Source organism: Arachis hypogaea, unplaced genomic scaffold (assembly GCF_003086295.3).
Source record: "Arachis hypogaea cultivar Tifrunner unplaced genomic scaffold, arahy.Tifrunner.gnm2.J5K5 arahy.Tifrunner.gnm2.scaffold_95, whole genome shotgun sequence".
NCBI lineage: Eukaryota > Viridiplantae > Streptophyta > Magnoliopsida > Fabales > Fabaceae > Arachis > Arachis hypogaea.
In genome coordinates this window covers 1-27666 of record NW_027255506.1, presented here as the reverse complement: position 1 = coordinate 27666, position 27666 = coordinate 1, and the positions used below count along the sequence as shown (strand labels likewise).

At 34.5% G+C, this 27666-nt stretch overlaps 2 protein-coding genes and 1 pseudogene across 2 annotated transcripts; all 3 read left to right on the top strand.

Moving 5' to 3' along the window:
* The first annotated feature begins 3429 nt into the window (after positions 1-3429).
* LOC114927268 (E3 ubiquitin-protein ligase RSL1-like) lies at positions 3430-6948 on the top strand. Its single transcript, XM_029296888.2, has 3 exons — positions 3430-4512; positions 5314-6086; positions 6460-6948. The coding sequence occupies exons 1-3, from the start codon at positions 3742-3744 to the stop codon at positions 6650-6652; spliced, it is 1737 nt and encodes a 578-aa protein (XP_029152721.1). The 5' UTR covers positions 3430-3741; the 3' UTR covers positions 6653-6948.
* A 3209-nt stretch (positions 6949-10157) lies between these two features.
* LOC114927267 (uncharacterized) lies at positions 10158-14861 on the top strand. Its single transcript, XM_029296887.2, has 6 exons — positions 10158-10857; positions 11600-11800; positions 11903-12139; positions 12421-12638; positions 12807-13067; positions 14245-14861. Exons 1-6 carry the CDS (start codon positions 10509-10511, stop codon positions 14518-14520), a joined length of 1542 nt encoding a protein of 513 aa, XP_029152720.1. The 5' UTR covers positions 10158-10508; the 3' UTR covers positions 14521-14861.
* Positions 14862-16099: 1238 nt separating this feature from the next.
* Positions 16100-27663, top strand: LOC114927269 (tRNA ligase 1-like; annotated as a pseudogene).
* Positions 27664-27666: the final 3 nt, after the last annotated feature.

Sequence of the window (27666 nt, the reverse complement as noted above, 5' to 3'; positions counted from 1 at the left end):
ACTTTATACATCCATCATGCTAAAATTTGAACAAGCATTTGGAAGATAAAATTTGGTGAAAAAATACGAACTTGTGTATAGTGCAAAAATAATTTAATAACAGATTTATTTTGATAATATATCATAAAATTATTTATTTTAAAAATTTAAAAGATTAGATAAAGGGACACGAATGATGTTTGTATATAACATTTGTGTCTAAACACAAATTGTATTTATAGAAAAAGTCAAAAAAATTAAATGTAAAATAGGTTAACCAACATGGAATTGGTTAATGTATTTTAACCCTTTTATAAAAAAAATTCTAAAATTTAAGCCTTAAGGCATTACAAAAAGTAAGAAAAAAAAAGTTTTTTTTTTGTTTTGTTTTGGTCAATATATGTATCTCCTCCACGTTGAGTGATATCCACTCTTTTTTTGGATCGAATTTATTCAGGCCCAACATAATCATTAGGTTCCATAGTCCCCGGTGAGTTAAGATAAAAAAAAAAAATATAGAAAAAGAAAACCCATCCAAAAAACATAATAATAACAGAGATGTCAAATTGCATAAATTAATTTAGTTACGGATCAAATAATGGTGATAATCATCAATATGAGTGCATAGTCTGTTATCCATAAATGTGAACTTGTGTTGCTCCGTCACCTGCAAAACGTAGGTAACGTTTTGTATGGGACAAAAAAAAAACTGCTACCTACTGCAAAACGTAGGATGCGGTTGGCAGAAAAAGGCGTCTGAAAAATCGAAACGTGTCGGTTGGCTCCCTGCATACAGATAGGAGCAGCCTTTGACTAGCCTGGGGTGCTCAAAACGCAGCTTGCATTTGACAGGTGTTAAAAGCAAGTCGCATGTTGCGATTGACAGCCTCCAGCTTTGCATGCACGACACGTGTTGAATGGGCAGTTGAAACCAGTCTTTAAAAGCCAAAACGCAGGCAAGCAAGAGTGAAATAATGTGCTGAAAAAGAGTGAAACATTGTGCTGGGAGTGAAAGAGAGGGTAAGTGAGCCGAGATTGAAATGGAGGGTAAGGGAGTGAAACATTATGCTGGCATGAAGGAAGAAGGAAACCGGAATAGGGTTTAGCCTCAAGTGAGGGAAGAAGAAAAAATAGTGCGTGATTTTATTACATCTGAAAAACACATTATTGAATACTTGGATTATTCTCAATGAATATATTTTTTTTAAAATTTTATGTTCAATAAATAAATATATTTATTTGTATTTTATGAATTTGTGTTTTAACTAGCAATTTATTATTGTTGTTGTTATTACTGTTTGTTATTGTTGTTAGTGGTATTGTTATTGTTGTCAGCCATTATTATGCTTAAGTCTAGAAAAAAAATTGTTATCATGGTTAGTATAATAGAAGTACTGTTTAGGATAATAATAATAAATTATTATTTTATAATAATAAATAATACTGTATAATAAATAAATATATTTTTTAATAATTTATTAATATTTTTCTAAGAATATAATAATAGAATATACTGTTTAGGATAATAATAAATTATTATTATTTTTTAATAATACGTAAATAATGTTTAATATTTTTTTAATTTTTTAATACTGTTTAATAAATAAATAAATTATTTTTAATAATAATAAATAAATAAATACTGTTGTTAACATTTTTGAATAATAATAAATAAATACTGTTTAATATTATTGTTATTATTTATTGAATAAATTATTAACTAATATTATTTAGAATTTAAATAATTATCATTTTTTTAGGCTAACAAGAATTTGTTGTTCAGGAAATTTGATATGCCATATATCTTTAACGAGATAGTTGCAGCGTCACTGGCATTTATTGGATTTCAACACGTTTCGCGAGTAGGTGAAATGAGAGACCATTATGCACTGCTGAGTGCATTAGTAGAACGGTGGAGGTTGGAAACTCACACGTTTCACCTTCCAGTTGGGGAAGTGACGATGACGTTGGAAGACATTACATATATATTTAGCCTCCCGGTTAATGGGGATCCTGTCACGGGTAGAACAGACAGCAGTCACCAGTTTCTAGTGGAGAACTGCATTGCTTGTTTTGGTCGGAAACCAGGTCCGCAGGATCACGTCTTGGGTAAGGTGAATCTTGCATAGGTTCGGCGGTGCAGAGACACCGAACCGTGTGACACACAGGAGTCGATTGAGCGATATGTCCGGGCTCACATTTTCTTCGTACTTGGAACGATTGTATTTCCGGATAAGTCTACCACTTCATTGAACTCGAAGTTTCTGCCTCTGCTTCGCGATTTTCACCGGATTCCAGCTTACAGTTGGGGGGCAATCAGTCTGGCACACCTATACAGATCGTTGTGTCGTGTATCACGATACAACTCTAAAGAGATGGATGACTCACTCATACTATTTTTTGTTTGGGCGTGGGAGCGTATGCCGCTCTTGACACCTATATCCCACGATCAGCTCGGCAATGTTGGTATTCCACTTGCGCGACAACATTGTTTTTTACTGTAATTATTATTATTATTATTATTATTATTATTATTATTATACGTCGGTGGAGTCATTGACGCTGACATACAAGATATATACGGATGCCTACTGTCCATTTTAAGCGAGGACTCAATGACATGAGAGTTGACGATGTAAGTTTTAACCATTAATATCTAATGTTTTTATTATGAAGAATAATTTTTTTAATCGGCCTCTTGGTAACTAATATGTAGTTTATATAGCGGCCGTATATGGGAGTGGGGTTCCGGATGACCTCGCTGCCCATTTGTTTTGTGCTCCACAAAGTCGCCGCTAGTGTCATTCGAGTGCATAGAGTGGCACCCGACAGATCGAGTTAGACGACAGTTCAGGATGCAACAGCTTCCACCAGGCCCGGCATTCGACCTTAGTCGTGATCATTGCAAGTGGTTGACAGGAGTACAGAACCATGACTGGAGAGAGATTTACAGTCAATGGGTTAACAGGTGGATATCTGACTGCTATAACACATTGCAGTTAGGCGAGGAAATTATTAACTTTCATCATCTTCCAGTGTACTACGTGTGGTACCACAGCAGTACGGGATTCATCGACGACTGTTAGATAGAATTGTAGGTGAAGAGATTAGTGCAAATAAACTACAGGTGAACAGAATTCTTGATTAAAATATATTTTTTTAAAACAAAAATCAACCTGCGTTTTTAGTTTTCCCAAAAAAAAGCTAACAGTTTATAAAACGCAGTCTGCATTTTGCATCTTTCAAAAAAATTGACACAAAAAATAAAATGCAAGCTGTGTTTTGTTATTTCAAAAAAAAATATTACTATCCACCGCTAAACGCAGACTGCATTTGGATAATTTTTTTTAAAACCTTGCAAAGAACAAAATGTAGGCTGCATTTGTTTAGTTTCCTGGAAAAAAAATTGAAGACAAAAATAAAACCTAAGCGATGTTTTGAACTGATATCATAGCCGTGAAAATTGTGAATATGTCCATTTCATTGCGCAGCATCAACTTTTTTTTTTTCATAACAAAAAAATCAGCCGTCAAATTGTCAATGACCTTGTGTTTGATTTTTAAATTCTGTAGAAAAAAAAAGTAAAAATAAAAAATAAAAATAACTTTATTTTTTTTACAAAACTTTAAATACTAAAAACAATAAGAATTTTTTGATATTTACATTAGTTCTCCAATTATTTATCCGTGTGGAAGAAAAAGAAGCACTCACTCACACACTCACTCACTCACTCGCCACGACGACGACGACGACGACGACTTCATGGACTCCGACGACGACCTCCACCGCCTGTTATTGGAGCAACGCTGTGAGCTCGCCACGGCTGAGGCCATCGACTCCGATCTCGAATTCGCATACCGACTACAGCTTGAAGAAGCTCTCGCCGCCTCCCTCGCTTCCCTCCCCTCCTCTTCCTCCCCGCAACCACCACCACCACCACCACCACCAACCAACGATGACAAAAACGACGCTGTTTTGAACGCCACAACGCTCCAGGCGCAAGAACTCGCGAGGGTTGAGCAAGAACTTCGCGACCGCCACCTCAGCGAGGCTGAGGCCCGCAAAACGAGTCTCGATCTCAACCGTCGCGTCCACGATCAGAAAGTCGCCATCGAAATTCTTAGAATGCCCGAAGATGATTGGGTCGAATGGGGCGATAACTTCGAGAAACCCTTCTTCTTCGGGGAGGGTTCTTCTTCTTCGTCGTCGACGAAGAAGAAGAATACTGGGAAGGGCAATTTGGAAATGGACGAAGGCGATGATGGTGCGGTTTTTAGGGTTTACTTTAAGGGTTTGGTGAGCAAAGACGAGAAGTTGAAAAACGGAGAGAAGGTTCTGTTGGCTGGGATTGGGGTTGCGATTTGTGATCCTGAAGATAACTTGATTCTTGAGGTGCAAAAGCCACTCATTGGGTGTGGAACGAGCAAGATTGCTGCTGATCTTAAGGCTTTGATCGAAGGCTTGAATGCTGCGTTCGCTTTGGACTTGAAGCGTGTTCAGTTCTTCTGCGATTACTATCCAATCTTCCAATTCGTGAGGCACCTTTCCCTTTTCTTATTTTTCTTCTCTTGGTTTTGGTTGTTTTGTAGTTGATACGAATTGAAAGTTCCAATTTATTAAGATTATGATGATGATGATTTCTTTGAGGTTTCTCTTGATTTGTGAATGCAATGGATTGACAAGTGTTGGGTTTAGGAGGCTTCACTCGTTAGAACTTAGAAGAGTGAGGAATGTATATTAGTGTCGAAGTTCTTGTTAATTTCTTGTAAATATTATTCAAAGAATTTTAAGATAGATGTGATTTTAGAGGTTTCAGGTGGGAGGATTTTTGGGGTGGGATATGTTTACCAACCACCATTTTGAGTTTTAGGTGTTCGGAGAGTTTGCTCCCGATTCTCGGGGATGTAGCATGTCCTGACATGTTATCCTTTTAAATGAATTGGAACTCTCTTTATCATTTTTGATGATGACATGCCATCAGAGAATCATTGCACATGACTAGGATTGGTAAGTGGTAATTAGAATCGTTATAGGGGCAGTCGAACTTCTAGAGTAGTTTAAGTTTCCTTTTAGGAATTCTCTTATTTTTGATGATGTGTTTACTTCAGTTTCGTGTCAGAATTGAGATTTTAAAATGCTTCTTGGGGGATTTGTTGTTTGAAATTTGTTACTTTTGGAGCAATAAACAAGCCAGGGTGTGAATCCTGATAATAGCTTAAATTATAGTATTTTGTTGTTCAGATGAAAATGATGGCAGACATTGTCTTTGGTTGGAACTTTTTTTGGTGTCAAGAAAAACGGTTGGAATATTTTTAATAGTGTTTTACGGATCAGGTTAGGGGAAGATGGCCTGTGAAACAGCGGAAGGTTGCTTTGCTAGTCAATCAGGTGAATGTGCTACGGAGAAAATTTACTTACTGTGCTCCAATGCTTCTCGCAAGACATGATGTCAAGTATGCATTTAAGCTTGCAAGAGAGGCAATCGTTTCTCAATTGACAGCGCCTGCGGACTCTAACGGTATGAAGAATCTGAATGAAACTTGTGTCATATGTTTGGAGGATACCGATGGCAATAACTTTTTTTCGGTTGATGGCTGTCAACACCGGTATTGCTTTTCTTGCATGAGACAACATGTGGAGGTGAAGTTGCTTCATGGGATGGTGCCAAAATGCCCTCATGAAGGATGCAATTCCGAGCTTCAAGTTGACAGCTGCAAGAAATTCTTGACAAATAAATTAATTGAGACCATGCAACTGCGAAAGTTGGAAGCTTCAATTCCAGTTACTGAGAAAGTTTATTGTCCCTATCCACGATGCTCTGCTTTGATGTCAAAAACTGAGCTTTTTGAGTACTCCAAAAATCTTATTGGTGATTTTGAACAATCAGGACCTAAGAAATGTATAAAATGCCATGGTCTCTTCTGTTTTACTTGCAAGGTCCCTTGGCATAGTGGCATGAAATGCTATGATTACAAAAGGTTGAATCCTAACCCTCCTGCTGAAGATTTGAAGCTAAAGTTTCTGGCATCCAGGAGTCTATGGCGCCAGTGCGTGAAATGTAACCATATGATTGAACTCGCTGAAGGCTGCTATCACATGACTTGCAGGTACTCTAATATTGACTTGGATTTAACCTAAGTTGTGATCATCACTCTTGTAATCATTGATTCACTAACTGAAAATTGAAATTAAAATCAGATGTTTATTGTATAGGCATCACAATCCCAATTTATGTTGGTATACCTACAAAGTATTTATTGCTAGGTAAAAGTTTCAGGTGATGGAAGTATTTAACAGGAAATAAGGAATACATGCCTTCTTTATACTTGAAGAGGAGATTCATTAACAGATTTTCATGTGAGAAGAAGTTATCAATGTTGAATCCCAGTGTCTTCATTGGGAAGCAATGATACATTAACCTGTAATTAGTTAAACTTTTGTTCCATTCTATCACCACTGATTCTCTGGTTATGATTATAGGTGTGGCTATGAATTCTGCTACAACTGTGGAGCCGAGTGGAAGAACAAGAAAGCAACGTGTTCTTGCCCACTTTGGGCTGAGGACAATATTTGGTTTGAGGATCATGCGAGGGACTCGGACGAAGAAGAAGAAGAGGAGGAGGAAGATGACGAATTTTTTGACTCAGATTATTCAGATGATGAATATTACTAATATGTGCCTTCTAGTGCTAGGTCAATTGTTTCATGGTGTGATCTCTGCATTTCTCAAATAGTAATTTCATCTGCCTAATCCTCCCTTTTTCTGGTATTAATTTGTAAATTTTTGGAGCTGACTCACATATTCTCAAAATGAATCAGTCGGATTTTGGAAAGAAAACAAAAAATTACTTGCACATACCTGACTAGCAAAGTGTGAATAGTCTATGGAAACCGGTGGGAGGTTTTAGTAATGTTTGATTCAAATTTGTATACTCTCTTCTTTTTTAATATATCATAATCAGTTTTATAGGTGCTATAGTTTATTAATTTTACCTATAAAAAACGCTATAAAAATTGAAAATGACATGTTGGTAGAGTAGAGCCCATGTTGCATACTGGGCTCCTTTAAAGGTGCAACGAATTTCCAACCTCTTGTGGCGTATTGGACCTTTCATAAGGTCATGTCATATTTCCCTGCCCCACTTTGCTATGCCATAAGGTTATGCCTAAGCTAGGACATATGAACTTTAATGTTAATGTGCCCTGTTGTGATTTGTGAGCATCACTTTTCAATTACTGTTGCATGCATATGCACATGCACGTGTCCCTGTTCATATTTGAGCTGTGCAATTAACAAAATTTCTAAGAAACTTGATGCTACTTACAGTGTGTATTCATTGGTAACTATAAAACTAACCATCTCAAATTAAAGGGTATTTCTATTTCACAACAAAAATCTAACTAATGGTGGTTTCTTAGTCGGATTATGATTCTACACAATTCTAAATTTATTACTGTACTATTTTATTCTTTTAACAAGTAACTAACTACCTTACATGAGCCTAATCCTAATTAGTTTGAATTAGGATTCTAACTTTCTAAGAGCAATGTTTTTCTTTCTTTCTTTCTTTTTTAAATAGATAAATATATGTATCCAGAACAAGTAGGATAAACACATGAGATCATACAAAAATCCAAAGAAAACATCAACTAAAAGAAGCCAACACCACAAGAAGCTTAACCATATAATACAAGTTCCAAGAACAATGTTTAATAGCATTATTAGTCTATTAGGTATTAATCCTGAGAAAACGACAATGAGAAAATTAAATTAAAACATAGTGTTGTTGTTTTATTACGATCGTTCACATCCTTTGATACTCCATTATTATTATAATTAGCTTCATCAATGTACTTTTAAAGCCATCTTTGGAAACAATTAGTTGGGGTGGGAAAAAGTAGTTACACTTCTTTAAGAAAATGAATAGCTTCGAACATTTTCTTAATCATAGCTTATTTTGAACCACAAATAAGTTAATCTTAACGCAATATGGCAAAATAAAAATTAAAAGATGTGTGTATTAAGTATTAACTACATGATAGTGTCATTTTTGTTTTGTTCATTCTTCCAGCTCGTCAAGGTACTATAATAATTCAGGTAAAGTGGTTCAACTATGTGGTTATGTTATAAAGACTTATAGGTGGCATATAATAATGAAATGAAAGATAATTATTAATATTTTTTTATTTGGTAGACAAAGATGGATAAAATTAACTTCATATAATATGATAAAATAATATTCAGAAAAATCCAAGGCATGTGTCGTGTGGGCTCCCAGTCCTTACTCGCAAAAAGGTTCACAATTATATTTCTATCTGTCTTACTACGGCTAAAAAATTTATATATGAATAATTTTAATGTGAAATACAAAAATATTTATTATTTTAATATTTTATATAATTGTAGTGGTAGTACAAAATGTTATTGACGTTTTGTAATAAAAAAAATTTAAATTATAAAAAATAAAATGTTACTGACATTTTATAATAAAAAATATTATTTTAATTATTAAAACATAAAATGTCACTAACGTTTTATTAAAAAAATATTATTTTAATTAAAGAAACACAAAATATCATTGACGTTATGTAGATGGCCATAGTTGTGTTCAACACACAGTTTGGTTCATGATAAAAGATTTTACCTCTAATAATATAATATTAAAAATAAAAAATTCTCTTAATACCCAATAAAATAAAATAAAATAAAATAAAATCTATCTGTCTGCGTTTACTTTTGTTGGAAAAATTGCAATATGCGGCCTTTGTGGGTAATCAGCTTAATTATGCAGTATATTGACAAAGTTAATATACTTTGAACAATTGAACTTGCATCCCTAGTTAATTATTAGGCATTGAAATAATCTTTGATGATGTTGCAAATTAATATCCACTTATATTTTCTCATTCATAGTCATGACATGTGGGGGAAAAAGCTTAAGTGCTTTAGACAAAATAAATCGTGGTTCAATTTGTTATTTCATATGTTAATAGCACTTTTATTAACATTGTCAATTTGTTATGACTATCTTAGTGAGTGGGAGAATCCTAGTAATCCACATTATAGAATAGAATGCAACCCTTTTTAAGTAGAACAAAAATCCAGGAACTTTATATAACTAGTTAGTTCTTTAGTCAATCCTGAATTATTGAATGATGAATTAATTACTTAATATGAACGATAAATTATATCGATCATCACTAAAATAAAGTTGTTTTTATTAAAAAATGATAGATAAAAATTATTATATAGCAAAATTACAAAAAAAAAAAATTATATAGCAAAATAGCAAAACCAACTTAGGTTGGTTTAATAAATAGTTCACTAATTTGTTTAAATAAGTACAAAAAATTTAAATATCGCCTTATGTATAGCAAATTATTGGCCAACTATAAAATTTTAAATAAAAATTCGATCCATGACCGTTAATCATTGACATACCCAAAAATATCATAAAAATCAAATTATCATCTAACAGTTATTCTTAATTATTATGTAAATATGAAAACAAGTGCACTTCAATAATATTTTGTTATGAGTAAAGTGACAATGAGGTCTACGAAAATTTTGACTTTAAACTAATTAGTTTTTAAAGAAAAAAAAAGTACTAATTTAGTCATTCAAGATAGCAAACCGTAGACACATGATATCCTTTTTCATTAACTAAAACTTAACAGTGATATTTATATGTACTGCTAATTACTCTGACGTGCCTATTTATAAAAGATAGTTATGTAAATAATAATTTTTGGAGCGAAATTTCACTTGTTTTAATAGGATTTGTGATAAATAAAAAATAGTTGATAAATGATATATGAAAATTCAAAAAATAATAAAAGTTTGACTGTCTAAAACTACATTATTTTTATGCTCACGTGACAGTAATAAAGTATGCACTACTATAAATAGTAAAATATATGAACAATTCCATTTTATTTCGTATTATTCATTAAAAAAAGCATAGACATATATAATATCTACTATCTTAAAACTTAAAAGATCTAATTAATACTTTTTTTTAAAAATTAATTAATCCAAAGTTAACCTCTTCGAAAATCTAATTCTCCTTTTATCTTTAGTTACTCACCAATTTCAAAGATAAAATAAATATATATGAGTAGTATGAATATGATGTAGGTAGAAGAATATAAAGAGGGGAATGGGCATGTAACCGTTTAAGAACAAAGGGCACACACATGGTTGTTTGTTTTGCTCCCAAGTCCCAAAGGTTCCTTCCTTATAACCATAACCATAAAAAAAGGCACTGCCATTTTTTGCTCTCACCCACCACCTTTTTCCTTTTGCCTTTTCAGTCTTTTTCTTTTGTCAACATTTAAGCCTCTCCAAATTCCTCCTTCACTACCACTCACTCGCTCACTCACTCTCAAATTCAACCTCAAATAAATCATTTAATTAATTAAATAATTCAATAAATACTCATTTTCCCCCTTCATTTTTTTTTCGTTTCATTGTTGTTGTTGTTCTTCTTCTTCTTAAGAAAATGTGGACCCTCTGAAGGGAGAGAAAGATGAACAGAAACAACAACTCATCGGGATTTGTTGTTGGCGGTGGCGGTGGCGGTGATGGTGAATGGGTGAGAGTGAAGGAGTGTGTGACGGAGTTCATGAAAGGTGTGGCGGAAATGACGGTGGAGCTCGGCAAAGGTTGTAGGGACATTGTGAAACAAAGCCTCGTCAACGAAGAATCTTACCTGGTCAAGAATTTCGGTAGGGATTCATACTTTGGGAAAAGAGTGGGTGGAACTTGTTCCAAGGTGTGTGGAAAATTGAGCTTCTTCAATGAGTATTTACCCGAAGATAAGGATCCACTTCATGCTTGGTCCGTTATTTTCTTTGTTTCCTTACTTGCCTTTGCAGGTGCGACTTGAATCTACTTCAATCACTCTAATTTTCTATTTATGTCCTTTATTATTATTATTGCTGTTGTTGTTGTTAATATTATTATTATTTTTAGAACCACCATATGGATAAATCTGATTTTGGATTCATAGATTTATTTTATATAGTTTGGTTGTATTGATAGAACATTCAGTATTTAGCTGATACCACACTAGGCTTACTTACATTTTTTATATATATATATATATATATATATATATATATATATATATATAATTGAATCTTATATTTAAGTTCTTATTTTACTCCCTTGTATTATGGTATGTTTAGACTGAGGGGGTAAAAATGGAATGGAAGTTTTCATGGATCAGTGTTACACATTAAATTCATTGATGATAATTTCTGCAGCATGTTTACCCCTAGTCATATATACCTTAAGGCTGCGTTTGGATATTATCTCTGATATTGAAATATAGAAGTATAGGACATTTATATGGAAAATACATGAATTATTTATCTTATAAATGGAAATTATTTTGTCTCTATCTGTCTCTCCACAACCAAATGAGCTTCTTTGTCCTCTGTTTCCATCTCAGAAACAATGTCCAATTCCAGCCTAAGGTTTTTAATGCATTCTTCAAGAAATAATAGAAACTCGTAAAGTTCTATATGTGTTGGTGAAATCAGGATTGGAAAAGTTGTGCTTTGATGTTACATTCTGGCTATAGGTAGATGTCATGATTGGTTGATATGTTTGCAGCTATATATTTAAATTTAGAGCATGATCCATCATCCCCTTCGACAAAGGAAGTCAAGGAAGTATTTCTGCATCCTCCTAGTGCTGCTCGCATAGTGCTTCCAGATGGAAGATATTTGGCGTATAAGGAGCAAGGCATTCCTGCTAACAGAGCTAGATTTTCAATGATTGCTCCTCATACTTTTCTTTCCTCTCGGCTTGCAGGTTGTTTGAAGTGTTAAATTCTTGTTCTGCTGTTTTTTTTATAATATTTTTTTTTGGTATCCTACTATAGACTGTTGACACCATCTTCAAATTCAAAATTAGGAATTCCCGGAGTTAAGGGTTCACTGCTTGAAGAGTTCGGCATTTGCTTGTTGACATATGATCTTCCTGGGTTTGGGGAGAGTGATCCACATCCCAATCGAAATCTTGAAACTTCAGCGGCAGATATGTTATTTCTAGCAGACTCGCTCGGCCTTAAAAAGTTTTGGGTTGTTGGCTACTCAAGTGGAAGTATGCATGCTTGGGCTGCACTTAGATACATTCCTGATAGATTAGCAGGTATCAATAGTTCTTTTTCTTTTTGTTTCCATGCAACTTTGGATATACTCAACATGATAAAACTTGGAGCTTTTATAGCTGGTGTCTTGCTTATTCACTTTTCAAAACAATTATTATTGTTTATTTATGTTATTGTCACATTTTAGGCTTATTAAGGTGTTCTGAATAACTAGTTTAAAGTTGAGATAAAGCTCAGAGTTATGGGTCTACATAGTTCTTGCATCTTTTTAAACATGGTATATTTTGGCATGCATTTCGGAATAAATCTAAGTAAATCTCAGGTGCGGCCATGTTTGCTCCCATGGTAAACCCATACGATCGTCTCATGACAAGGGAAGAGAGACGAAGAGCCTGGGACAAATGGACAAGAAAAAGAAAATTCATGTATTTTTTAGCTTGGAGGAGTCCTAGGTTTCTCGCTTTCTTCTATCGACGAAGCTTCTTGTCAGGAAAGCATGGTCAGATTGATAAGTGGCTGTCATTGTCTCTGGGAAAGAGGGTAAGAAAAGCTTTGCTCATCCATTTCTGTCTTGTGGTCAACACAAATGTGTTTGGTATCCATAGAAAGAGATCTACACTTCCATGTGATGTCCATGTTATGGTTGTCTTTCACTTGCATTCCAGTAACTTGGATTAAGCATATCCCCTCACGAACGGTTCCTTGCAGGATAAAGCACTGATGGAAGATCCAATCTATGAGGAATTCTGGCAAAGGGATGTGGAAGAATCAATCAGGCAAGGAAATGCAAAACCCTTTTTGGAGGAAGCTGCTCTGCAGGTCTCAAACTGGGGTTTCAGCCTGTTGGACCTCAAGTTGCAGAAGAAAAAACGGAGCGGAAGTGCTGATTTGCTCATTTGGCTGAAGTCAATGTTCATTGAAGTTCAGGAGGAATACACGGGTTTTCTTGGCCCAATACATATATGGCAAGTGAGTGCATCAATGTTTAGATTACTACACCCTCTATACAAGCTTCATTTACTAAAGCATTCACTCTTATTTGATAAAAATCTTCTGCAAGCATTCTTCTAAGGACTTTTTTCCCAAAGCCTTATGAGCAATGTTGAAATACTGGGACGATATGATGTTGTTTATATTACAAATAAGCAATACATTTTTATCTCAAGAAGCTTTAAATGTTTTGAATGGTTTAAAATGTGATTTAGTCCGTTTTAATTTTTAAACAATTGAAAACCAATTAGGACAATTTCTGGCCAATAATTTGAAACATTAAAGTTGTGATACCAGTGGAGGCATACAGTATCTGAAGTGGATCCAAGTATGGTGGACAATTTTGGAGTATAATCATCACTTTAGCATAATTATTCTTAACTTCGGTTCATGCTTTTTGGGTTTTAATTTTCATAAGCATTCTTTTTGTCAATAATGTGTTAGTGGGTCATAAATGCCCAAACCATTTTAGGCAAACTATCCTCATTTATTGTTATCAAAGCAGATCACTATACGTAAGAATATCCCATTTTGCTTTTCCTTCCATATTTTTGTCATGTGCACACCTCTATCAATTATCATCTTCACATTCATTAACATTTGCTCTTCTCTAACTTTCTAACCACCGAGAGCATACTACTTTAATGTACACTAAATGGCATGTATTGGATGGAAATCGTTTAATGGTTGCATACATTGAAAACTTTGATGAAAGTTTTTTTTCTTTAATCAACAATTTATGCTAATGACACAAATATATACTATTGTGTCTCATTTCAACTGTTGCCTTGCTGTACCCGTTGTTTCTGCAAAATGTTGAGTTTTGCTAGATAGATATTATGTCAGATTATATTTTTTCGTAGCTGTTCCTTCAAGTATATGGGGGAAAAAAGAAGAAAGAAGAAGAAAAAGGACACTATATTTGCTTAGAGGTTATTTTTGTTTGGATGAAGATATTAGAACTTAGAGGTTGTTTGTTTGAGTAATGTAAAACACTACTTTCTTCATTTACATCTTAGTACATCCTTTAATGAATGTATCCGGATGAACCCAGGTGAAGTACGACTTTGTTTGATTCATGTAATGTCTAAATTGGTTTGAGATGATGTTTGTTTCGAATGAAAGTATACAACTCATCCTTGTGCATTGTTTGCAGGGAATGGATGATAAAGTGGTTCCTCCATCAATGACCGATTTCGTGCACCGAATACTACCTGGAGCTGCAGTGCATAAGCTACCATATGAAGGACATTTCACATATATCTACTTTTGTGATGAATGCCATAGACAGATATTTACAACACTTTTTGGAACCCCACAAGGTCCCCTCACTATTTCCTCAGAACAAGATGAAAATGAAACTACCACCCTAGATGAAAAAAATGTTGAACAACAGCCAGAAGAAGTAGTAGCAAACCATGGTGAACTTTGATAATGCCACAAACTAGCTAGAACAAGTACACATAGGACATAATAGGATAAAAATGCTCTTTTTTTTTTCCTATTTTCCATTTTTTTTTGTTTTCCCTGGCAGAACATCACAATTTTATCATTCTATGATGTACATACCATATAGTTTTTGCTTCATCTCTAATGGAGCATTTATAGGAAAGAAAATAAAAATCAACATTTGAAACTTGCTTTTGGTTGTACCGTTGTAGTACTCAGATATGGCACGAAATTGGAATTAACTCCAAATTTGTGTTGCTGAAAAACTGATATGATGCCCTTTTTCTCCTGGACGAAGAGATGATTGAAATTGTGCAGCGGATAGTTATAGTATAACTATGTATGCTTTTCATATTTGGCTTATACAATGTATACTTGCTTACAACGTGATATTAACTTCCGTTATAATTTTTGAACTGATGTGATTAAATCTCTGCGAAGCTTGTTTGTGATTGTAGGAAATGCTCTTGTTCATAAACAATGTCATTAGACGTGGAAGCTTTGTGTGCAGAAAATATGCCGTATCCCGTAATACCTACAAAGGTTGTTGCGTGGTTGAGGTTGTAACTTCTAAGCTATACTTTGGGGAGAGTAATTTCCATTCTATTGATATTAAATAGGGATTAGTTTTTGCATGCACGTTTAATTTATTGTCTATGATTAAGTGGGGCTGATTTAATGTCAAAAATGAACTTAAAAGGGTACAAAAATATTGAAATTTAAGGTTGTTTTTTTGGATTAAATATTTGGGTTTTATTATACATCCAAGTGTTTTTATCAATTAATTCTAACTAAATTGGTTTAAATCCAACAAAAATCACTAACAAAATGTGGATGTGGATCATACTTCTTATTCTTGGTGCGTTTTCTCTTTATCATTGTTTTTTTTGTGAAGAAGAAGGAGGAGGAAGATATAGTGACATTGATAATGATCATGATAATGGTAATGAAGATGAAAGAAGAGGAGGAAGAAGAAGAAGAACAACAAAAACATAAATACGCTTATATAAATTTAACTAAGTTCGATTTGGTTAAAAAAAACTTGATTATCTAATATTTCTGTAAATATTTTTAAAATTGATTGAACTTGATTTTAATTGAACTGGAAATACTCACAATATATATATATATATATATATATATATATATATATATATATATATATATATATTTGGATTGAAATTTAATCAGAACTAATTCTGATTTTTGTCATTTTATCTCTTATTTATATCACAAGCCGTTTCAATTAATGAGATAATATTATTATTCAATTATACTATTTATGTTTTCTTTTCTAAAATTAGAAATGAGAATGAACTTGAGATTTTTAAGTGAAAATAAAAAAATTATAACATTTAAATTATAGTTTATTGGCAATTATATTGTTTATGTTGTTGTAATAAAAATAAAATAGTTAGTTTTTTTCATAAATTAATATTAAGTTCTTAAATTTAATCCTAAAAAAAGTTTAAATCTATGAGTGAAAATAATTATAAAGAAAGAAAAAGAAAAAGAAAAAAAAACAGAGAAAAGGGACTTTAACTCCTGAAGAAGGGGTTTAAGGCATATAGACATGGGAGCTGTGAGACTGTGGAACCTAAAACCCACGTTACTTGGTTGGCGTTCGTTTACTGGGTCGCATCTGGAGTGTGCGTTTTTCACTCTCTTCCTCCTCCCTTCTCCCATTTCCTTACACCTCACACCCTCTCTCACTTATTTTATTTATAACCGTCTCACTCACTTGAATGTCGGCACCGCAGAGGCTTCTCTGCAGTCTCTCTTCCAGAACCTTCCTCTTACTTCCATTTTCCCATCCCTACAGAACTCTCGCTTCTCCTCCTTCTCCTTTCTCACTCATCCCAATGCCTCGCAATCAGGTACTCACTTTACGATCTTTTCATTTCGTTTTAATTTTCATCTTACCTGCTTTCGCGCGAATCGGATTCTCGTTTGTTAACTCACCTCAGAGTAGTGAGTTATTTATAACTGATTAACTGTCGTTTTGATTTTCATCTTACCTGCTTTCGCGCGAATCGGTTCTCCGCAAATCGGTTCTCGTTTGTTAATTCACCTCAAAGTAGTGAGTTAGTTAGTTAGTTATAGCTGATTAACTGTCGTGTTTGAAACTCGAATTTCTAGAATACTGTTCCGATTCTCGATCGGAGCTAGCTTCGAGCTTCGAAACGCGCTAGATTTTGAAGTGATTGTTTGATTAATTGAGTGAGTGAGAGACTGTTCAATTTTTCTGCAGCGGAGGGGACAACAATGGAAGGAGAAACCGAAACGCGAAGGGGAATTATCGGCTGCGGCTGGGGGAGGTGCAACTACTTCTGGTTCAGCTGAAACAGTTACTAACGGCCTTGCCGGGTTGCGTATTGCTGAAAGCGGGGCGGCGAAAACCAGTGTTGGAGCTGGTGGCCAAGATAGGAAGGTGATTTGGAAACCGAAATCTTATGGAACTGCGAGTGGAGTCGCAACTGCCGAAGCTGAAATGGCCGGTAAAGGTGCAGCTGATGCTGCTGCTGCTGCAGGGGCTGAAGCTGTTGTGGCTTCGCCCAAAACGAGTGGTAGTCCCAGTTTGAGCAAGTTGTTTAGCGCTAATTTGTTGGAGAAATTTACTGTGGACAACAACACATACTCGCAGGCGCAAATCAGAGCTACTTTCTACCCGAAATTCGAGAATGAGAAGTCAGATCAAGAGGTTTGATCATGTGCTTTTTAAACAACTCAGTGTACGTTTAGTTCTGAAAATATTGCTTATATTATGGTTGTTCTATTTGCCTGTAGATAAGGATAAGAATGATTGAGATGGTATCTAAAGGTTTGGCTACGTTAGAGGTATGTTTGTTGTGCTTTAAATTTTGTGTTAGTTGGGAAATTGTTGAATGGTGTGATTTTTATGATTTTATTGATTTTCATTGGTGGAGTTAATCTTCTCCTGCATGTGCAGGTTTCTCTCAAACACTCTGGTTCTCTTTTTATGTATGCGGGTCATGAAGGTGGAGCTTATGCGAAAAATAGTTTTGGAAATATGTATGTTTGTGACAGATTATGTATATTTTGGAATTTTTTGTTTCCTTATTTACCTTATGCTCGTTGTTTTTTTCTTGAATAGTAGTCATGCAGCAACGTGGATAATGGTCATGCCTTAGGGCATGATAGTTTTTCATTCATAAATAAATAATTTGCTAGGAGTACATTCCCTTGGCCTCCATTTCTCCCTCTACTCATATCCCTTTGTTATGCTTTCTTTATGCGGTTAATATTTTTATTTATGGTTCATTGCTTTTTTCCATTGTTGCAGATATACTGCTGTTGGTGTATTTGTACTTGGGCGGATGTTTCGCGAGGCTTGGGGAGCTGCGGCTTCTAAAAAACAAGCTGAATTTAATGATTTTCTTGAGGTAATTTTGGAAATTAATATAAATTTGAATAGCATCTGGGCTTTGTGGTAGTGGCAAACATGTTTGGAAATGCAATGATTATCAAGCATGGAATTAGAAAGAAAATGCAGTATCCCCCCCCCCCCCCCCCCCCCTTTTTTTTTTTCAGTTTTTGCATTTTTCTTAAGTTTATTCCATTAAAACATTTCCATAAATGCTTAATATATTAGGTTAAGAATTGTTGTATATTGGGCCACTTTGTGCAAATTAAGAGCTTTTTATCTGAAAAAATTCAGGCTGCATGTCCTTGTGTAATTTGTACTGTTTGAGCATAGATACCTTAGTTTGATATTGTTAATTGCTAACTATCTGCTGAACCCACTTTGCTCTTTCATTTTTGGGTAGTATGTATACTAATTTACAATTGTTTGCAGAATTAATTATGCAGTGATTTACTAATGATTTGCGTACAAATAATGTGATTGTCTTGAAACATGTGGATGGCTTCATTTTCTGTTTTTCTTATTTTTAAAAAAATCAATATCTTCCCAGTTGTGTTTCTTTTTCATAATTCAATGCATTTTGTGATCTCTCTTGTTGTGCATGCACTTTTCAGTTCATGTGGTTGTTAATTATATTCACCATGTGTAGATAAGTTGATAATGATACCAATCTAGGATTGTATTGCTACTTTTATTTAATCTCTAGTTTAAGTCATGCTTAAAACTGTCATTATTATCTTCTTTTTCAGAGAAACCACATGTGCATATCAATGGAACTTGTAACTGCTGTTCTTGGTGATCATGGACAGCGTCCCCGAGAAGATTATGGTATGAACAATTATTTTTTGGTTCATTCAAGAAACTCAATGTTAACTAATGTTGTACGCACAAGATCAAAGCTTCATGGTCATGGAAATCATTACAAATTTGTCATGTTAATTCTTTGTTTCAAATATATATATAGAGAGAGCAAGGTTTGGTCTACATCTTCCTTAGATCTTTTATTAAGTTATTTCTGATCCACAACCTTGACTATTAAAACAATTGAAAGGTACACGGGTCACTGTTTTCCCCGGTATCTGGAGTTGAGAAAGCAATGAAGTTTTCCACAGAAGTGTATGAGTTAATTCTTACATGGAAACAACAAATGCATCCAACTCAAATGATTCCAAGATTTATCCATGTGGAGTTTTGCGTAACATTCTTTTGTATCTTAATTTCATTGTTATTGTCTTTTTCTGAACAGCGGTAGTTACAGCAGTTACTGAATTGGGCAATGGAAAGCCAAGGTTCTATTCAACTCCTGAAATAATTGCTTTCTGCAGAAAATGGCGCCTACCTACAAATCACGTGTGGCTGTTTTCAACAAGGTGAACATTCAGGATCTTTTTCTTTTACATTAAGAAAATAAATAGAGGATGTATATTGTTTAGCATATAATAAATGACTCAAATATTATATTTCTTTCGAATCCAGTTTCCGACTTTGGAGTTGCACTTTAATTCTGGATCATTTCTACTTAAATATGTTTAAATTGAACACCTTTTGTTTTTTGAATCCATAGTTTTATGTGTTTATATGGTATATTAGGTGTTTTCTTATTTTATTTAGGAAGTTGCAGAGGAATTTTGAATTTTAACTGAAAGAAACTGTTTGGTTCATTTACTGTCTGGGTTCATCTATCACGATTACCTTATTGTTATAAGGAATGGTGGTACACGAGTTCCCTACAATCCCTATCTCACCTCCTTTGATTGATTTTCTTATTTTGATGAATATACTTCATTTATAAGGGTGGTCAATGTTATTTTAATAAATACAAGGGTTCGAGCTATTTTATTTCAACACATACATGTTGACTTGGACCTTAATATTATCTGTTTTGAGGTTTTTGTGGACAAGCCAATTGCATTTCACTTTCATTTCTTTATGTAAACATAGGAAATCAGCATCATCCTTCTTTGCTGCCTATGATGCTTTATGTGAGGAGGGTACTGCAACACCGGTGTGCAAGGCTCTTGATGAAATTGCAGATATATCTGTACCAGGTTAAGATTAGCACAATTCATTTTACTTGATCTTCGTGCCCTATGCTTGACAGTGTCATACACAAAAGTGTTCTATATTTCTATCTTTCCTTGTTATTTCATACATGAAATGTTCTATCTGAAGACAAAGTATTTGCTTAAAAGCCATTTTCAAATGATGATTTAAAAGAATATGTTTTGCACAATGGAGAAATATATAACATCTCTGAAAGGAATAATATTACATGCACACTTGATGCCATAATTCAACTTTGCTTACTTCTTACCATTATCATCATCTCCCACTTCTGCATCCACCATAGACGACCAAGATATTTTTGAAGTAAACTTTTGGTGATGTAGCAAGGAATATATTCGACACTGAATTTCTATCTATCTATCTATGAACTTTGAACTTTTTAATGTTTCAAATGGATCAAGTATATAGTTTATAGTTTGTTCTATGTTATTTCCTTTTCATTCCACCTGAGATATGTTTATTTTGACATTTTTTTTTCATCTGCTGCTTCTGTTGTTGTTGTTGTTGTTGTTGTTGTCCCAATTCTCTTTGCATGAGTTTTATGTAAAATTCATTTTATATCTATTTTCATAAATGTAGTTCTAAAGACCATATAAAGGCCCAAGGTGAAATTCTGGAAGGTCTCGTAGCTCGTCTTGTGAGTCATGATAGTCCAAATCATATGAAGAAATTTTGAAAGAATACCCTTTCCACTGCTGATGGAGGTATGATCATGGTTCTCTCTATATATTGTGTGCTAGCTGCTGTACTGCATCTTATGCTTGTTATTTTATTGTACTATGCTCGTTAGTTGAGGAAGGAGAATTAGATATGCCAAGGCTTAGGATCATTGAATAATCCCTTTTATGCATAGTACCAATATTTGATCAGAGTACCTGAAAATGGATTGGTTATGCAAATGAACCCTTTTTTTCTGTGATAATGACTTAAACCCTTTTCTTGCTAAAAGCGTACCTTTTTGCTCCTCCTAATTTAGTTGAAGTTCAAAGAAAGTTAATAGCATATAATTTTTCCATTCTCCTCAGATGCCTGATTGGGACCAAGTCTAAGGAAATTTGTGCTGCAATAGGTCTGATGAAAAACAGGTACAGCATAAATACATCTTATTTGAATCATTCTATTGCAATTCTTGAGTGGATTTGGATCTGGGTCATCAGTTTATGTACCATCTGTCAAGCTAGAGTGGTCAAAAAACTAGCAACGTGATGAACCCTATTTGAGACCCAATGCAGATATGTGGTTCACATTCACCCTGTTTGCTATTGTTTAATGACAAGTTCATCATAAAGATCCAAATCCAGATGATTTTTAGTAAATGAATTGACTATTGTGTTTGTTATTCTTCTACAGCAAATAAAAAGCTCTCTTGAGGGTGTTGGATAGTCTTTTTGTCCCGACTACTCGGATTGGTTTGGATTGTGCTACTGATTCTCATTCAAGAAATGCAGACCGATCTGCTGTTTCAAGTTTTTGCAAACCAATCCTGCAGACTATTCAACTAAAAAGTTGCAGTCAGTACATCCTTTAAATCATATAGTTACACATGGCAATTTGTAATTATGCCAAACTGTATTATAAATCGTTCAGTTCATAGTTATATCTTTCTTTTTAAATTTGAGTCAGGAAGTTGTCCGGTTGATGAGGGAAAAACGCTTCCCCGCTGCATTCAAATGTTATCATAACTTCCACAAAGTTGATGACATATCAAGTGACAATCTTTCTACAAAATGTCATCATGTACACAGTGACTCAGCTTTCAGGAATACCAGAAAAAATGAAAGGTCCCCATTTCAATCTGATTTATTGTTGAATGCCTCAGCTTATTAATTTTCTAGAGAGCCTTCTATTATCTTGCAAAATAAGTTTTACTGATAATTCTGAGCTGCAAATGTTTGGCACTTTCAGCATAAACCTGGATTATGGCCACTATATCGTTGGTAAATGCTTTTTTCCTTTTAATCTATCTATTCATTTATTCTGAGATTTGCAAGCTAATTTTGCTCCTTTGGCTGACTATCACTTGTGTTCTTGCTATTGTTTGAATTGCTTTATTCAATGTTTCTGGTGTAGGTTCTGCTAATTGCAGACTTTGTTAAAAGATTGGCATGAGAGCGAACCATGAATTTATATAATACAAGTGAATTAATGCTTGCTTAGTTAGTTGATATCGCAACAGTTTTGTATCATTTATGAGGAAGAATTCATTTTGTTATTGTAACTTTCTATCTTATTTTACCTCTCCTCAGTTGCGAACATTTCTCATTCGAAATGGCTTGTCAATTCTGTTTAAAGAAGGTCCAGGTGCTTACAAGGCTTATTACCTGAGGTAAGTTTAACGGGGCTTGTATTTGACAGCTGAAACTATATTATAGTTTGCTTTCATATATTTTGATGGAAAATTTAACGACACATAATTGTATTGCATAGTTTATTTTTAAATGCATGTTCCAAGTTAATGTACATTTTCACATCTGAGCATCTTTTTCACCATCAGTTAGGTTGTAAAAACATGATTGCCATAGAAATGATCTTTATGGTCTAGGAAGTATATTAAGCATGAATTGTTGCTTCATAAGAAGGTTTCTTTAATAACTCTTCAAAATGGTACCACATGGCATGCACATAAGGACTTTAGCGGATAAACTTTGATTCTCGACTAGATTCATTTGTAGTATGTGTTACATTGTTAGAAGCGTTTGTGTTCTAAACAACTAACACCCGCAGCCACCCACATACCCAAGCAACTTAATGTGAGACAAATAAACCAAGAAAAAGTAAACCGCCATTAATTCCAAAGCTGTGTTATACCCTATCCTTCATCTATGTCCTCCTTCATGACATGTTTTATCAGCATGTTAGTTATTCAGTTCTGGTTCAGTAATTCCAAGGGCATAACCAATTATTTAGCATAATAAACTTGTTATTGAAGATGTAATATTAAAGGATTAGGAATATGTTGGTAATATGTTTATTCTTTTGTCTACGTAGTTTGTAATTTGAACAAATTTTATATTCTTCATCTTATATTCATTTGCTTTGACATCACAGACAAATGAAAATCTGGGGAACCTCCCCAGGAAAGCAGAGAGAACTTAGCAAGATGCTTGATGAATGGTACACCTGCAATTCTAGTCATTTTTCTCTTCTCCTATCTGTTTGTCTATTCTTTGTTTTCCTATTTTGGTTGGTGTAATCGATTAAGATATATTCTCTGCATACAGGGCTGTCTTTATAAGAAGGAAGTGTGGAAATAAGCAACTATCATCATCAACTTATCTTAGTGAAGCTGAACCTTTCCTTGAACAATTCGGAAGACGAAGTCCTCTGAACCAGGCTCTAATAGGCTCTGCGGGTAATTTAGTTAGGACTGAAGATTTCTTGGCCATTGTTGAGGAAGGCCAGGACGAAGAAGGTGATCTTGCAGCAGAGCGGGAGTCAGTGTCACCTGGGCCTAGTATCCCAGTTCAAGACACGGTCCCAAAAGCTGATGGGCTGATTGTATTCTTTCCTGGTAATTCTACTTATATGTGAAACCTTCAGCAACGTTAAAATATGTCAAGTTGATGAGTTAGCTGTTTTCTACTGCATAGGAATCAGTTTCAGCTAGCATTATTGAGTGACTTCTTGGTGTTTTACTGTAATCACAATGAGGATTTTGTTTTAGAATTTGTTAGATGCTAAGCTAGTTTAGGGGAGAGAGTTTATGACAATCTTTTCTAATTGCTGTGTGTGTAATTCAGGCATAATTGATTTTGTTGTAGGTGAACCCATGATTATTACATTTTTCTTAAGTGTAGTTATGCAGCTTGGTCTTTGTTATTACTTATCTATAAGAGGTTTTCCTTTTCTTCCAGGAATACCTGGTTGTGCTAAGTCTGCCCTTTGCAAAGAATTGCTAAAGGCTAAAGAAGGATTAGGAGATGAGCGGCCAATGCATAGTCTCATGGGTGATATGATAAAAGGTAATATTTCTCCTATAGGATCTAGAAATGGACAAACGTTGGTTTTTAAATTGTAAAAGTTCTTCCTAATATGATTCAGGTTCAAATTATTCCCTCACTTAGTTGTTCCTATTTATTGAAGTTGTAAACGATCACTGGATCATGTGTTAGTCTTGATAGTTAGGTTAAGAAAGTACCTTAGTATGTGGAAATTTCACATATTTGATCATGTGGATTTTCTCCATTGATTATATTTTCTTATGAGACCTAGGTTAAGGTCCTCTTCCCCTCATCAATCATGAAATTTTGTATATGATCATGTTAAATGTTTACATGAGGGTCCATTCTCTCTTAGCATTGCCTATAATACTTGAATATATATATTTACCAATCAATTCTTCTCAGATAACTAAATTTTGTGGCTTATCAACAGGAAAATATTGGCAGAAAGTGGCTGAAGAACGCAGAAGGAAACCAAAGTCTATAATCCTTGCTGACAAGAATGCCCCAAATGAAGAAGTTTGGAGATTGGTTGGTTAAGTTGTTTCATTGTGGCCTCTTGAAATTATGTTTTCTCTTCCCCGCACTTGGTTCCCTCTCGTATCTCTTTCCCTGTTGTTAATAGGATCTCGTTTAGTACTTTTGTGACTGTTCTTCTGTCAATGGTATCATTTTCATATTTAATTGTTTAGTACTTGATCTTGCTTCCATTGGATGTTGTCAATTCATGCAGTGGAAGGGGAGCAAATTAAATTTGAGTTCTGGTTGACATTAAAAATGAAATAAGAAAGAACAATTCAATAATTGGAAACTCATTCCCCCCACTGAATTAAAATCTTGTCAGGTGGCCTTTTATTTTCCTTGTGAATGGCCAGGATAGTACCATGTTCCCACACTTCTCTTAGACTAGCAAACAGAAAAAGTAATATGATGGCCATGCATTCTTATTCATGTTTTGATGAGTTGCCTTTGTGAGGCTTGAATTGATATATATTTTTGTCATGAAATTGCTTTAGGGAAATCATCTGCTTCTTTTGTTGGTTTAATTTAATTTAATCTACAATGTTTATCATCAATTATGCCTTTGTCTGCATTATATAACTGTTAAAGCTCTATATGCATTAACAAAATCAAATATGCAGATAGAAGACATGTGTCGCAGAACCAGGGCATCTGCTGTGCCCATTGTGCCGGATTCCGAAGGTTGGGTTTGTGGTTAATCCTACTTTTTTCTTGACTATATCCGTTAGTGTCTGCTGTATTATATAAGGGCAGCATCTTCTAGCCCAACATAAACCAATTAGGAAGCATTTACTCAATCTTTCTTTGTGTTATACTCGAGTCCAAAGCAACCAGAGTGAACTGAGTATTTATTTGGCTTTTAAACTGTGACTAAAGAATTGGTCGTCAAAAGAATGAGGCTAACAACAAATACTAGGTATGCATTGATCAGAAGCATAGCTGTGGCATACTATGTCTTGGTGATAAAGAACTTGAAATTCTGAAATGAGTTTTAGTTTCTTCTCTCTGAATATATCTGTATCTTCGATTCTGCAGGAACTGATACAAATCCATTTTCCCTTGATGCATTAGCTGTTTTCATGTTTCGTGTGCTTCAACGAGTCAATCATCCAGTATATATCCCTTATTTTTCTGAAATATACAATCCTTCAATTTCCAGAGGTTTGTTACCTTCCATCTCTGATTCCCCCCCCCCCCCCTTCTTTCAAATTTTTAAGGGAAATCTGGACAAGGCATCTCCAAATGCTGGTTATGTGCTTCTAATGTTTTATCACCTCTATGAGGGCAAGGTATGATGCTTCTTTTATTTGGACTCCATTTCTAGGTTTTATTAGTTTCTAAACTGATTTGCCAATGTCAGAGCCGTAAAGAAGTTTGAGAGTGAATTAATTGAGCGTTTTGGGTCGCTTGTCAAGATGCCACTGTTGAAGCCGGATAGGTACATTTATGTTAATACTTGTGTTAGTACTTCATACAATTATATATATAATAGCAATTTAACAGCCTGGTAGCATTCATTGTATTCCATCATTGTCTATACTTACAACTGACAATTGATTCTCCTCAATTTAAATATTGTTTCCTAGTTCCAAATTGGAATACCTTGATTTATAAATTATAAGAGATAGGTCAAGGTGGAAAATTGTTGACACTTAAAAACATTTAGAATAGATTATATTCATTAATCCTCTTTCACTATTACTTATTTTGTTATGCTTTCATCTGTCCGTAGGACTCCCCTTCCTGAGGCTTTGCACTCTGTCCTGGAGGAAGGAATTGATCTATATAAGCTTCACACTAAAAGACATGGAAGGTCAGTCTTATAGAATTTTAGTTTATACTGTAGAAACTATTACACTATTTTCTGTGTCCAGATTTTGTTTCTTAAATCTTTTAGAAAACTTGTAGTAAGTAGATGTCAGATCATTTCAAATTAAATTGAATAGGTTGTAACAACAAAATATGATTTACAGAAAAGGATATTAGTTAAAAACTGTATCACCTATATTTCAAGGAGCAAAATGTCGACAATAGCCAATAGTAGACATTGAAATTTCAGGAACTTTCTTAGTACCTGAAAATCAATCCCTCTTTAAGATTGGAACCTTTTTGAAGTTGTTCACCCTCTCCCCTTCTCTTTTTCCTTCTTTCCTTCCTCTTCTTTCCTTGTAATTTGATCAACATTGCCATTTCTATGGTGGCCATATAGAACTGTAGTCGAAGTATATGTAATGTCCGTTATCTTGATTGATGACAGGGTTGGTTGATCTGTCTACTAGCCTCTTGTTTACTTTTATTCCATATCTTCAAGGTTTTTGCTATAGACTGAGAAGTTTACATAGTCTTGCATTGATCATTATTGTGACAGATTAGAATCTACCAAGGGGTCTTATGCACAGGAATGGACAAAATGGGAGAAACAACTACGAGACATCCTTTCTGGGAATGCTGACTATTTGAATTCAGTTCAGGCTAGTACATCTGGCATTGTTCTTCCTCTATTGTTACACACCCCGCATTTTTCTTCGCTGTTATCTCCTTTTATCATTAATATAACCAACTATTATCTCCTGGTTTAAGCTGTTATTGCTTTCGCTCACAACATCTGCAGGTTCCGTTTGAGTTTGCTGTCCAGCAAGTTCAGGAAGAATTACAGAAGGTTGCCAAGGGTGATTACATACCGCCAGTTACCGAGGAGAGGAAACTTGGAACCATCATTTTTTGCTGCCCTCAGTCTACCAGTTACAGAAATTCATGCTGTTCTTAACAATGTAAGGGAAACGTCTGCTCTTCTTGAATTGTGCTCTCTTCAATATATCAATTAATTCTATACTTTTATATACTTTTGGTAGCTACTAGAACTACTTTGTTGGGGAATAAAGTTCACTCTACGTGTATTTCATCTAGAAAGAATGTTTGATTCTGTAATATCTATGTATGCAGTTAGCCAAGAAGGATCCCAAGATTGAAGCTTTCCTTAAAGACAAGAAATTAGAGAATCTTAATCGTGCTCATTTGACTCTGCCCACAAGAGAAGTCACGGCATCAAAGCTGTAGCTGACTATGGCCTTTTCCTGCATAAGAAGTACCAGTGGAGCTTACAGCACTACTCTACTCTGATAAGATGGCTGCATTTGAAGCATTTCCGGGGTCAGTTGAAGGTGAGAAGATAGATTCCAAGAATGAGTGGCCTCATGTTACCCTATGGACTGCT